At 36.0% G+C, this 14,014-nt stretch overlaps 1 protein-coding gene across 2 annotated transcripts in view; it reads right to left on the reverse strand.

Moving 5' to 3' along the window:
* Positions 1-2,883: 2,883 nt before the first annotated feature.
* GNPNAT1 (glucosamine-phosphate N-acetyltransferase 1) overlaps positions 2,884-14,014 on the reverse strand; it is a 14,335-nt gene continuing 3,204 nt past the window's right edge. The window contains exons 2-6 of one of the 2 annotated variants that reach the window (XM_006773792.2): positions 12,007-12,174; positions 10,682-10,744; positions 6,200-6,327; positions 5,016-5,077; positions 2,884-3,891 (exon numbers count right to left, since the gene is read on the reverse strand). In XM_006773792.2, the coding sequence (XP_006773855.1) occupies positions 3,744-3,891; positions 5,016-5,077; positions 6,200-6,327; positions 10,682-10,744; positions 12,007-12,160 (555 nt within the window). In that variant the 5' untranslated portion in view covers positions 12,161-12,174 and the 3' untranslated portion in view covers positions 2,884-3,743. The remainder of the gene's footprint in view (positions 3,892-5,015; positions 5,078-6,199; positions 6,328-10,681; positions 10,745-12,006; positions 12,175-14,014) is intronic. The other variant, XM_015570502.1, reaches the window with a different exon arrangement.

The following is a 14,014-nucleotide window of genomic DNA, read 5'->3' on the forward strand; positions in this document are numbered from 1 at the left end:
GAAAATATACTTCTAATTGTCTTATTACCCTGGTAATTCAAGTGAATTAGATGTATTCAACTGCAATCTTGAATTATAAAGTTGGGATGCATATATATGCATATATATCAGAGTCTCAACTGATGTAAAGTAAATGAGCAGTTACCTGGTGAATTCTTTTTTTTCCCCCCAATAACTGGCTTAACCCACACTTCCACAACAAACTTAGCTTCACTTCACTTCAGTATTTACTTTATTGTTGTTCATTGAACAGTGCTCCAAAAAGGAATCCTTAGGAAATAGCTGAGAATTATTAAAAGATTTTATTTTATGTTTTGGTCAGAAAAATGTTTCTAAGGTCTTTGAATGCTGGATTTCTTTGTCTTACCCATCCATGGCAGCTAAAAAAAAAAAAAATCACTCAAAATATTCAGGTTTACATGTTAGCTCTCTTTATAGGGAGTTGCCATACCTCACAATTCAAAGTGTATTCTATAGATCAGTACATTATACTGACATGTAATTGCAATTTACTATGCAGCAAAAATTCAAGAAAAATAACCTAGCGTCTACTTACCTTTGTATAGGCAATTGCTTAAGTTACTCTGCTTTTAACATTTGTACTTAGACAAAATGCTTATGTATGTATAGGAATGTCACAGTGCGACATGCTGCTAGCCCAGACACAAAGTATTAAAATTATTTTGTGAAGATTGGTGGTTGTATTAAAACTATTGTGCCGTTATACCTCAAAACGATTGAAAAGCTCATTTATACTGCTTATGCCTCAGAACTTTTTTATTTAGATTGTTGGCTTCTAGGGAGAAGTAACGTAGTTTTATTCCCACAGATTAAGGAGGATAAATGAACACTGGAAATTGATAAGCACTTAAGAGTATCTTCCAATACATTGTGGGGACACACACACACACACACACACACACACACACAAACTATGGTCAGTAATCAATGTAAGGTGCAAATTTCAGCTCAAGTATATTTTTAATTGATCAAGTTTAAAGTTGGGAGTGAGGAAATTCATCTCTAAAAGAAATGGTAGGTGATCTATGCAGTTTCCAGCCCATTAAAAGAATACTTCTTTCTTTTGTACCTCTTCCCCTCATTAGTCCACCTACATACTATTCTTCATCAAATATGCCATTACTACACCAATATTTTAGATACCACTAAAAGGCACAATATTACTGAATAAACTATGACAAGCCCTTGATCATAAAATATACCCAGATTTCCAAAATGTTACCATGTCTAAAAAATGCATCTTACCAGTAGAATCAATGATATACAAATGTGGGGCACAATAAAAATCGCACCTTCCACTTCATTATACTTTTTCAAAAGCAAACAATGCTCAAATTTGTAAATATAGTTAAATAACATGTTTTTACTCAAATTTACTTAAAATGTGGCTTAGTGCCGAAACCGGTTTGGCTCAGTGGATTGAGCATCGGCTTGCGGACTGAAAGGTCCCAGGTTCGATTCCGGTCAAGGGCATGTACCTGGGTTGCGGGCACATCTCATAGTCTGGGCCCCTTTTACTACATCACTGTTTCTCTCTTATCGATGTTTCCAACTCTCTGTCTCTCTCCCTTCCTCTCTGTAAAAAATCAATAAAATATATAAAAAAAAAAATAATAAATAAATAAATAAAATGTGGCTTAGAAAATCATAACCATTCTCTGGTTAACTAATATAGAACATCATTTTACTCATGACATAATTAAAAAAAATTTTTTTTTCCTGTCACCATTATCCTATGCCCTCTTCCACTTCCTTCCATCCCCCGCTACCCTGTAATCACCACCCTGTTGTCCATGAGTTCTTTCTTTTTTGCTCACTCCCTCCACCCCTCCAATCCCCCACACCCCGAGCTGTCTGCCTGCTCTCTAGCCTCATGACACAATTTTTATATTTTATACCTTGCTTGTAACTATTTCCTTTAGGGGGGGTATAAAGTAAGACCTTAAGAACACCATTTTAAGCAGCGGTTCTCAACCTGTGGGTCGCGAACAATGAAAATACATCCTGCATATCAGATATTTACATTACGATTCATAACAGCAAAATTAGTTATGAAGTAGCAACGAAAATAATTTTATGGTTGGGGGTCACCACAACATGAGGAACTGTATTAAAGGGCCGCGGCATTAGGAAGGTTGAGAACCAACAAAAGGAATTTGTTGAAATGCCAACTTTGTAGATAGTTTTACATCAAATTGTTCAGTGCTCAAAAATGTAATAAAGAATTTTGCCTTTTATTAGGCTTATTTTCTAACATGGGTGTACTTGGTAAAGCTACTGTCATGGCAAGGTTGTGGGAACTCCAGTAAAGGCAAAACTAGCTTTGTTGCTTTCATGAGAGAGAGTTCAGTTCATCCATACAGGTCATCAGTAGGTAGTAGTGCACCCTCTATTGGTGAAGGGCTTCTATGGTTTCATTTATTTATTCATTTATTAAATATGTTTTTATTGATTTTAGAGAGGGTGAGAAAGAGAAAGATCAATGTTACAGAGAAACATCAATTGGTTGCCTCCCATACACATCCCAACCAGGGATCAAACCTGAAATCTGGGTATGTGCCCTGACTGGGAGAGGAACCAGTGATCTTTCAGTGCATAGGATGACACTCAACCAATTGAGCCACTCCAGCTAGGGCTGGGTTTCTATGGTTTTTTAGAAACCAACTTTAACTTACTGCCTGGAGAGAAAGCCAAAATCCAGTTGAGGTAGGTCTGAGTCAAAGGGATGAGAAACAGGTGATCTTTGCTTTCCAAGTTCATTTTATAAAGAGTACACAAAACTAATGTTATGAACCATGACTTGACATAATAGTTCAAAAGAAGACTCAAGAGAGCACAGACATTAGGATTCTAACAAAAGACTATTAATCATATGAACAGGTTTAATATAACATGGAATGCAAAAGATTAGAACCATTAATGACATATCTAATATGTCTACTTCAACTTTTAAAAAAAATCAAAACAGGATAGTGACCAGAATAATAGTTCTATTATATGCCAGAATTTGCTAATTCATTGTTTTAAAGTAGCTTATATTTGCTTTTAGGTCCTTTAAATAAAAATTATATTTTACACATAACACAGGTGGCAATTTGCCTACATTTGAATTATATAAACATTTAGATGTACATTTACATTGTTTTATTTTGAATCTTATCACATAAGTTAATTTTCATTTCTATTTTAAAAGACTGGCCAGGTTGTCAATACAGCATTAGGATCAACACATGTACAGTATTACATTTAGTTATGTCTAATGTATCCAATTTCAAGTAATACATGGGAAATGGCATACATTAATTCATATTTAAATGTTTCTTTGAACCAAAAATATTAATTTTAAGAATGTGATAAACAGCCTTATTCATTGTATATATTTCTTAAAATGAGTAGTACACAGATAGCAAATACATAACTCCTATAGTCTACCAAGAAATAAAGCCAAATTTTAGAAAAATACAATGCGAGAAAAGATTCAAGTTAAAAATATATTCCTTTGAATAAAAATCATCCTCTATAATATTCATTTGTAATCTAAACTCACAGCATGTCCCACCAGCCCAAAGTAATCTTCTAAATGTCATATTTGTTGTACTACAATGTTTTTCAACCCACTATTTGTGGAGGTCACTGGGTTGTAGCAAACTATTTTAACTTTAGGAAGGATATACAACCGTGTGGCATTAGCTCCCTTGACAAATGTCTTTCTTAAAAGATTTTTACTTTAGAAACCTTTGACACATGTAGTTTTCTTCAGATACTGTATATCCAAACTTTTTATAGAAACCAGAATTTTGTGGTAGACATTCAAGGGTAATCTTATAACAGTTCAGTTTCTTGCTTAGCAAAGTAAGGGTTGATAATAACCTGAAATTTAAAAAAAAAAGGGAGGGAGAAGGTATAGAGCATTTGTTAATAGAAATAGATTTTAGTAACAATATGAATATTTCATTAAATTTCAAATTTATATTAGAAATAGGTTTAGATCATGGCCATTCCTACTATGTATTTATTTAAATTGTAAATGGATAAGCATTTAAATCACTGAAAGCATTTTAGTTTGTTTCAAATATACATTATCTGATAATCTTCAGCCAGTTAATGAATGGGACAAATACTAAATTCATCCTTACCCTCTTTAAAAATAAGTTTTAAGATGATGAACACTAAAGATTGTCAATCATTTAAAAAATATGGCCCATCTTATTTTTTTAAGTGTTTTTCTCTAAATCTATTCAAATTACTAAGGAACAGTCAACATTCCTACACAAAATGGGTAAGTAATAGCTTTGTTCTTTATCATTTTTAAAGTGACTCTAATGTTTGTGAAAGTAGCTATGAGATTAACTCTGTTTTGGTTTAACTAATATGAAGTAGAAAGAAAGCAAAAAGTATACTTCTTTCCAGTATATGAATGGGATTCTAACTGCCTTAGGCGTTTTTAAAAAACTTTAAAAAAATCTATAAAAATTTACCTGAAGTGTTTTCTCATGTTTGCATACAGAACATCTTGATTGAAGTTATAAAATTATAAAGGATATCACAAAGTGAAGATTAGAATATTAGAATTTGGTCTGTTTTTAAAAGTTTTAAGTAAATGTATAAAGGATTATACAGTAAAGGCTGTTTCAATATGTTTCTACAACTTAGGAGACTGAGAACATTTTGTTTTAAAATATGACAGAGAAATGGGGAAATCACCTGACTCAGCCAAAAGTTTGTTTCCTACTCATATGAGAATTTGACTATTAAAAATTAATTTATAGATGTTACTGTCTGCAAAACGGTACACTTCCAATTTCCAAAGTTTATGGTAAAACTAATGTAAAAATACTTTGTTTTCATTAAATCCAGTTATAGAGTAAAAATGGATTCATAATTCATGACACCAGAAAGAACTTCAAACAGCAAAATATGTTTAACAAGTATCTTGGCAAAGAACTGTAAAGCATTGTAATTTATCTAGGATTACCTTGTTTCTGCTTACTTACAATTTGCCAAGCTGCTTTCCTCTGCATTCACCACTAACGACAACATCTTCTACTCTTCCTCTCTGAAAATATTTACAGTGTTTAAAGGACTAAGCATGTAGTTTTGTTTTTAGATAAATCAACAAGTGATGGATGGTAAAAATTCAGACAAAAATAAGTGTTTTGTGAACTTGAACTTTACATAAACTAAAATGCAAATTATTTTATAGAAGAAATAATATAATGAATCAACTTGTGGTCTAATCTTGTTTTGTCTATCTCCTTAACCTCTACACCCCAATGTTTTAAAGCAAGTCTCAAAATCTGAAGCATCAAAGGGTAATTTTGTTAATCCATCATCCTACTTCTTGCTTAACAGCAATTTATTTCAGACATCCAAATACAATTTATTAATTTCTAATACAAAAGCCCCAAAATTCCTAACTGACAGAAAACATTCCAAATGTTCCTACCTTTACTATTTCATGTTGAGTCATGAGGAATAAAGGGGCTCTATAGGCATTAGAAATGTCACAATTAGAAAAGAATGTGGTATTCGGAACCTTTTACCATTTGGAAACTGATGGGAATTGGTCTTAGTGTAGTATATTCAAAATACTGTTTTTTAAGAAAACCAACACTGGGGAGTCTAAAAATTACTGCCAAGTTTCACAAAGCTTTCTTGTTTTCTCTATGACCATATCAAATTGAATACCTTACAGAACAATTTCTAGCGAACAATTCATATTGTGTGTTTTTTAACTTTTTAAATATATTTTTATTGACTTCAGAGAAGGGATAGGGAGAGAGAAAAAAAAACACCACATCAGTGATGAGAGAGAATCATTGATTAGCTGCCTCCTGCATGTTCCACACTGGGGATTGAGTCCACCACCTGGGCATGTGCCCTGACCGGGAATCGAACCATGACATCCTGGTTCAAAGGTCAACGCTCAACCACTGAGCCACCATGGCCAGGCCCAATTCATATTGTTAATACATTTTCTTCCTCAAAACAAAGTAGGAAATTGCCTCTTAATAAGAGATTTCTAGGAAGCAGAACTTTTTCAAGGCAATATGCCTCTCATTTTACAATGAAAAGTAGTGAGAAAACAGATTTGTCTAATGGAAACTCAACATAGGTTTTGCTTAAAAAACCCCACATCTGCCCATTTTAGCTCATTAGCATTAATGTGAACACATACCTTAGCACAGGAATGGGTGAATTTATGTTCTATTATCAGAGTTGCTGTAGCAACAATCTGTCCTAAAGTCACATCTTCCACCACTGTAACATAATAATCCCCAGATTTCTTCATGTGCTCAAAAGATTCTGTGGAAATTAGAAGACAGTGTTATGTAGCAGACATTACACTGTATTAGGTGGCAAAAAATGAGGACTAGCTGACTTTATTACTGAACATTTAAAGCTATTTTACCATAATAATTTGCATTTTGTTTTTAAGAAAATATTTTAAATGAGCAGGTAGTTGAAATATCAGTGATTAGTAAGTTGGAATATAGTCCATACATTTAAAGAATATGCTAGCAAGGTAAAAGACTAATCCAGCCTTTTTAGGTGAATAGCACTTATACAAATAAATTGTATATGTGCCACTTCTGTGACTAATAAATACTCACTTTAAATCGCTTTTTTGAACTTTTACACTCGGCAGATATTTGAATAGAACAAAACTGCAAATTTTTAACAAAAGAATGTTTTTACATGGCTCCATTCTGTAATTTTTAGTCTGGTTTCCAAATATTTTGGTGAAAGTAGTTCTGTTTTCTCCTTGTGATCTCAAGTGTTTCATGATTACATGACTTTTTAGAAATTACAGTAATCATTTTGCTTTGTTCCCTTTGAAGGCACCTCATAAAGTAGGTGAAAAATATGTCTCCATTTCTAAGTAATTGAATAAGATAGAATAAGAAAGGAAAAGACGTATAAAAACAATCGGGAAAAAAAGGCAATAACATACCCATCAATAAATACTTTAGAAGGTCTGGTCAAGATGATGGCATAGGTAAACATGGTACTCACATCCTCCCACAATCACATCAAAATTTTTGACTAAAATACGGAACCATTATTCAGAACCACCTGAAATCTGGCTGAACTGTAATCCTACAACTAGGGAATTAAAGCAGCAGCACATCCAGACTGATAGGAGAGGTGGAGATGAGGAGTAGAATAGTGGAACCCACGTATGGCAGTTTCCCTGAAGAGCGAAAGGTCCCTGCCCCACACTAGGCCCCTGGCCCAGGGTTCCAGTGCTGGGAAGAGAAGTCCCCACAACTTCTGACTGTAAAAACCAGCGGGGATTGTGGCTGAGTGACATGGAGGCTGTAGGAGCCCCAGACAGTTCCTCTTAAAGGGTCCTTGCGGACTTGGACTCCCCTTGAGCTCTAGCACCGGGAAGCAGCTTGAAAGGAAACTGGGACATTCAGGGAGGAATTAACTTGTCTGGAATCAGGGCAAGAGCTGGAGGGGCAGCTTTAGAGTCCAGTGTTTCTTTACTGAGCACTCCCTGCCACAGAATGGACAGGCTGCACCATATCTGAATCTCCATCATCCTGGCTCACTTTTCACTCTGCCTGGAGATTCCCTGAGACCCTACCTCTCCCTACTTGCAGGCTCATCCAAGTCATTTCCAGTGGCTTTTCCATACAACTGGCCCCTCTCACCTCATGCTTTGACTTTCCTGAAATCTTCCAAATATGCAGCAGCTGGCATCAGCATACCCCAACCCTCTCATCAGTGGCCCCAGGCCCGGCACTAGTGACAGCCTACCCTGGTCCACAGGTTGGCCTCTTCTGGGCACCTCCAGAACACAAGTAGCAGCCATATGCAGATTGCTTGTAGCCATGCTGGGTGGCTCCAGCCAGGACATTGGCAGAGGCTGACTTTGCACCTCCCAGGGAGCCCCAGAGCCAGTGCACCTGGTGTTCAACTTCGACCACACCAGACTACAACACTTCCACCTCCACAAATGACTCAAGGGTGGACTTGTGAACACCAAAGCCCCATGAAGCAAGTCCTACTCCATAGGATTGGCTCCTGCATAGCAGCTCCTCTGCTGTAGTTGAAACTGGTTCTCACAGCCAATCAGCCAGGGGGTCAATCCTTCCCAGTGATGCCAACAGTAATTAAGGCTCAACTAGAATGGGACAGTGTACACAGCTCACACAGGGCACACCTGGAATGCCCAGCTCTGGTGACTGGGGAAGCTGACCTACTGGGCCCTACAAAACACCTACTATATAAGGCCACTCTCTGAAGTCCAGGAGACATAGCAGCTCTACCTAATACATAGAAACAAACAGAGGGAAGTAGCCAAAATGCCAAGACAAATATGTTACAAATGAAAGAACAGGAGAAATCTCCAGAAGAAAACCTCAATGAATGTAAGCAAGAAAACTATCAGATATAGAGTTCTGATCTGGGAGAGATTAATCGAAGATCTTATATGTATATATGCATTACCAATGGACAGACAATAGTGTGGTGAAGGCTGGGCAGGGTGGGAAGTGGGTGGAGAGAGTTAATGGGGGAAAAAGGTAGAGACATCTGTAATACTCTCAATAAGTTATGGTTATAAGGATGCTCAAGGAACTTAATAAGAGCCTCCAGGAACTTGGAATTTCAAGGAAATTAGTGAAAACATCAGCAACATAAAAAGAGGACGTAAGTGAAGCATACACTAACTGAAATGAATAATTTACAGGAGATCAACAGCACAGTAAAGATGCCGAGAATCAAATCAAGAATTTAGAATATAAGGAAGCAAAAACCACCCACCAGAACAGCAAAAAGAATAAAAAATATGAAGATCGTGTAAGGAACCTCTGGGACAATTTCAAGCACACATACATTCACATGGGGATGCTGGAAAGAAAGAGAAGGAACAAGAAATCAAAAACCTATTTGAAAAAGTAATGACAGGAAACTTCCCTAACCTGGTGAAAGAATAGACATACAAGTCCAGAAAGCACAGAGAGTCCCAAACAAGATGAACTCAAAGACACCATAATTAAAGTGACAAAGGTTAAAGACAAAGAGAGAATCTTAAAAGCAGCAAGAGAAAAGCAGTCAGTTACCTCAAGGGAGCATCCAGACAACTCAGCTGTTTTTCCAACAGGAAACTTGAAGGTCAGAAGGAAGTGGCAGGAAATATTCAAAGTGATGAAAAGCAAGGACCTACAACCAAGATTACCCTACCCAGCAAAGCTATCATTTAGAATTGAAGGTCAGATAAAGAGCTTCCCAGAAAAGAAAAAACTAAAGGAGTTCATCACCACCAAACCAGTATTACATGAAATGTTAAAGCATCTTCTTTAAGAAAAAGAAATAAAAGATCAAAAATATGAACAATAACATGGTGGTAAACGCATATCAACAATTGAATATAAAAATGAAAATGAACAAGGAATCTAGTGAACAAAATAAACTGATGAATAAAATAGAACCAGAAAGTTTAGAAACATGGGACAAACTGAAAAATTTAAGAGGGAAGGTGATTGGGGTTGGGGAGAGATTAACCAAATATTATATATATATAATGGACAGACAATAGGGTGGTGAAGGCTGGGGAAGGGTGGAAAGTGGGTGGAGGGGGTTAATGGGAAAAGGGAGAGACATCTGTAATACTCTAAACAATAAAGATAAAAAAACAAAACTTTAAATGAATTAAATGCTCCATCAAAAGTTGATTGGCCCTGGCTGGTATGGCTCAGTTTAGCATTGTCCTGTGCACATAAAGGTCGCCCAGTTAAATTCCTGGTCAGGGCACATACCCAGGTTTCAGAATCAATCCCTGGTCAGGATGTGTGCAGGAGGCAACTGATCATTTCTCTCTTATATCGACTTCTCTTTTTCTCTCCCTCTCCCTTCCTCTCTCTCTAAATTCAATAAAAACATTTTTTTAAAAAATTTAAAGTTGAATGGATAAGGAAGAAGTGGTACATGTATACAATGGAATATTACTCAGCCATAAAAAAGAATGCAATCTTATCATTTGTGACAACATGGATGGACCTAGACATTACTGTGCTAAGTGAAATAGGTTAGACAGAGAAAGACAAATACCATATGATTTCACATATACAGGGTGAAGCAAAAGTACTTTTGTAGTTGTTCGTATGGAAAAATACACAAATAATAATACAAGAATAAACTTTTGTGTACTCAAAACTGTAAACTTACTTTTGCCCCAAAGTATGTGGACTCTACAAAACAGAGACAAACTCATACAGAGAACAAATTGATGGTTGCCAGGTGGGAGGGGGGTGGGGGCTGGGCAAAAACAATGAAGGGATTGAGAAGTACAAATGCAGTTACAAAATGGTCACAGAGATGTAAAGAACAGCATAGGGAATATAGTCAATAATACTATGGTAACTGTATGGTGCCAGGTGGGTACTTGAAATATTGGTGGAACACTTTCTAAAGCATAAGACTATCTAACCACTATGCACTTAAAACTAATACAAAATAGTTCTGAATTTCAACTGTAATTGGAAAAAAATTTTTTTAAAGAGACCAAAAATAGCTAATTAGCTATTTGAATAATTTCTATTTGAACAAAAATACATATAGTATAGACAGAAGAGATCTCTAAAAAAAAAATAAAATCTTTTTTTTAATTTTTTTTTTCATTCAGAAAAAAAAAGGTGGTAGTACTTACTCATAAATTGTTCAGGATTGACAACTCCAGTCTCTGTCAGCTGACCTAGTACCTTAATAAAACCTAGTTTTGCAAAAACAGATTTCCAGTCATAAGAAGAGCAAATGAAAGAGATATCAAATGAGGCAATGTATTAAATAAGCAGGTGAAATCATGAGCATTTTTTTTTAAGTTTAATGAATCCTTTTAAAATTATTTCAAAAGATTAAATTAAAACCCTTTATTCTTTCTGCAATCGCTACATAAAACAAAAAAAAATAGGTTTAACCAAAGTTTGTCCCTGCCTAAGATTTTTGGAATATTAACCTTAATATTCAGTATGTTCAATATTTATAGAACCAGCGTGTACATTTCTCAGTGTAATTTGCATTAAATACAATGCAAAGGATGCTTCATATTCCAAATATGTGCTTTGGTTTTACTTAAAAGTGCAAGATTCTCAATGACCAAATATGATACTATATGAGATGTAAATAATTGTTGAGACTACAATTTTTAAATATTCCTGATTAATTTCATTCATGTTAATGTGGCACAGCACATTTTAGAACTTTGAGAATCTTTTTTTTTTTTTTTTGGTAAGATATTTTTTTATTGATTTCAGAGAGGAAGGAAGAGGGAGAAAGCGGTAGAAATATCAATGATGAGAGAGAATCATTGATTGGCTACCTCTTGCACACTCCCAACTGGGGATTGAGTCTACAACCCGGACATTTGCCCTTGACCAAAATCAAACCCAGGACCCTTCAGTCCTCAGGCCTATGCTCTATCCACTGAGCCAAACTGGCTAGGGCAAACTTTGAGAATTTTAATGTCTATACAGTCAATGACAATTTGACCAAAATTAGTTTCATATTTCCTACCACAGGGAAAATGGACAAAATTGACTTTTGATTATGAAAATTTAAGGAAATCATTTTGGAAAATACAGATGCTAAAAAATGAAATAACATGTAGACAAAATCTTTTGCATTTTATCCAAGGCAAATTATCTCTATCCTTATTCCCCATCTAGCTTCTTAAAGATTCTTCCTTATGTGCCATTACACATGATAACTTCTTCCTTTATAAGAAGTCTTTTGGCCTCTTATAGGAAGGAGCAGTGTTGTACTTAAATCATTTGAAGTATTTCATAGTAATATATGGTCTTAGCCATGACACATACACATTAGAATTGTGGTTCTCAGTCACTTTAAAAATGAAATACAAAACATAATCTAAAGTCAAGTATCATTTTAAAAAATTATCACCATCATCATAATGTTTGTGGAGAAAACAGAATGCTAACTACAATTCTAAACAGGGTTTGTTAACTGAGTCCATACCTCTATTTAAATCAGCAGTACAAAGAGGCCTCAAAACCAAACCTTCTCCAGGATTTGTTGGGGAAATGGCTGGAGAAAATGTAGCTGTATTCAGGCTCCAGTCCACTTCTTGGAGTAGACTTGGGTCAAACATAGGTGTTTCATCAGGTATCATCTTTGCAGTAAGATCTAAAATAAAATTTTAAATTTTAAGGCAATTTTTAAAAATATACTTTTGTTGATTTCAGAGAAGAGAGAGGGGGAGAGAGATGGAAACATCGATGATGACAAAGAATCATGGATCGGCTGCCTCCTGCATGCCCCCCACTGGAGATTGAGCCTGCAACTGTGGCATATGCCCTTGACTGGAATCGACCCAGGATCCTTCATTCTGTAGGCCAACGCTCTATCCACTGAGCAAAACCACTAGGGCAAAGCATTTTATTTAATAGAAGGAAAGTTACTATGATTTCTATACCCAGTTAGAGAAAATATTCTATTTGACACCTGCCTCTAGCTCTTTGAAACATAGATTTTAAAGATGTATATCAATAATACTAGAGAACCAGTGCACGGATTTATGCACCGGTGGTGGCATGGCTTGTGGGAATCGGCCCGCTGTGGGAGCACCACTCATCCAGATCAGCCAAGTGGTAACCCCACTGTAGGAGCGCACTGACCACCAGTGGGCAGCTCCTGCACTGACTGACTGTCCCCTGGTGGTCAGTGCATGTCCTACTGAGTGGTTGACCAGTTGTTCTGGTCGTTCTGCCATTCGGTCGCTGGGCTTTTTAGATAGATAGATAGATAGATAGATAGATAGATAGATAGATAGATAGGTAGATAGGTAGATAGGTAGATAGATGATAGATAATGCCATAAAAAAACAATGCAGGAAAAATTAAAGTCATTTTAATGACAGAACAATTTTCTCTTATTTTGATAGTCCTACAGGGAAGGGACAATTATTATCACCACTTTAACAGAGGAGGAAATGCAGGCAGACATGTGCACTAATTTACCCAAGGTCACAACATTAGTGGTGCCAGGATTTAAACCTAGGTATGGAAAGAGCGTGAGCTCTGGAGTCAGACCTGGGGTTCTAATGTCACTGACCATGGCTACGGTAGGTAAACTCTGAGAATCGGTTTTCTCACTTACCAAATGGGAGGAAATTACTGGTAGGATGAAATGAATTACTGTATATAAGCACCCAACAATGCCTGCCACACTTCAGGTGTTCAATAAAATATCCTTTAGTTAGCAAATAATTTGAAATTCATGTTTATAAATTCTTAATTTTTTTTCACATTTAAATGAATGAGGTGGGCACTGTGCTGGGTACAGGTGCTACAAAAAGAATGACAGATTGTCTATTATATTTATGTTAAACTAATAATTAGGATTCTTGGATAGGAAAGAAGAACTTTTTTTTAAATCAGTTTTTTCTTTCATTTCCCCCCTCAAAAATGATGCAGATTACGGCCAACAGGCATATGAAAAAATGCTCAAAGTCACTGATAACCAGAGAGATGCAAATTAAACAACAATGAGGTATCACCTCACACCTGTCAGAATGGCTACCATCAAAAAATTAACAATGACAAGTACTGGCAAGGATGTGGAGGAAACCCTAGCACATTGCTGTGGGAATGCAGATTGGGACAGCCATTTATAGAAAACAATATGGAGTTCCCTCAAAAAATTAAAGATGGAACTGCCAGTTGACCCAGTGATCCCACTTCTAGGGATAGAGCCTAAGAAACCCGAAACACCGACCAACAAGTATGTATGCACCCTTATGTTTGTAGCAGCACAATTTACACTAGCTAAGATCTGGAAACAGCCCAAGTGCCCAGCAGTAGATGAGTGGGTAAAAAAGCTGTGGTACATTTATACCATGGAATACTATGCAGCAGCAAAAAAGAAGACTCTCTTACCCTTTGAGACAGCATGGAGCAACCTGGAGAGTATCATGCTAAGTGGAATAACTCAGAGGACAAATATTACATGATCTCACTCATTTGTG

This window comes from Myotis davidii, unplaced genomic scaffold (assembly GCF_000327345.1).
Source record: "Myotis davidii unplaced genomic scaffold, ASM32734v1 scaffold847, whole genome shotgun sequence".
Classification (NCBI taxonomy): domain Eukaryota; kingdom Metazoa; phylum Chordata; class Mammalia; order Chiroptera; family Vespertilionidae; genus Myotis; species Myotis davidii.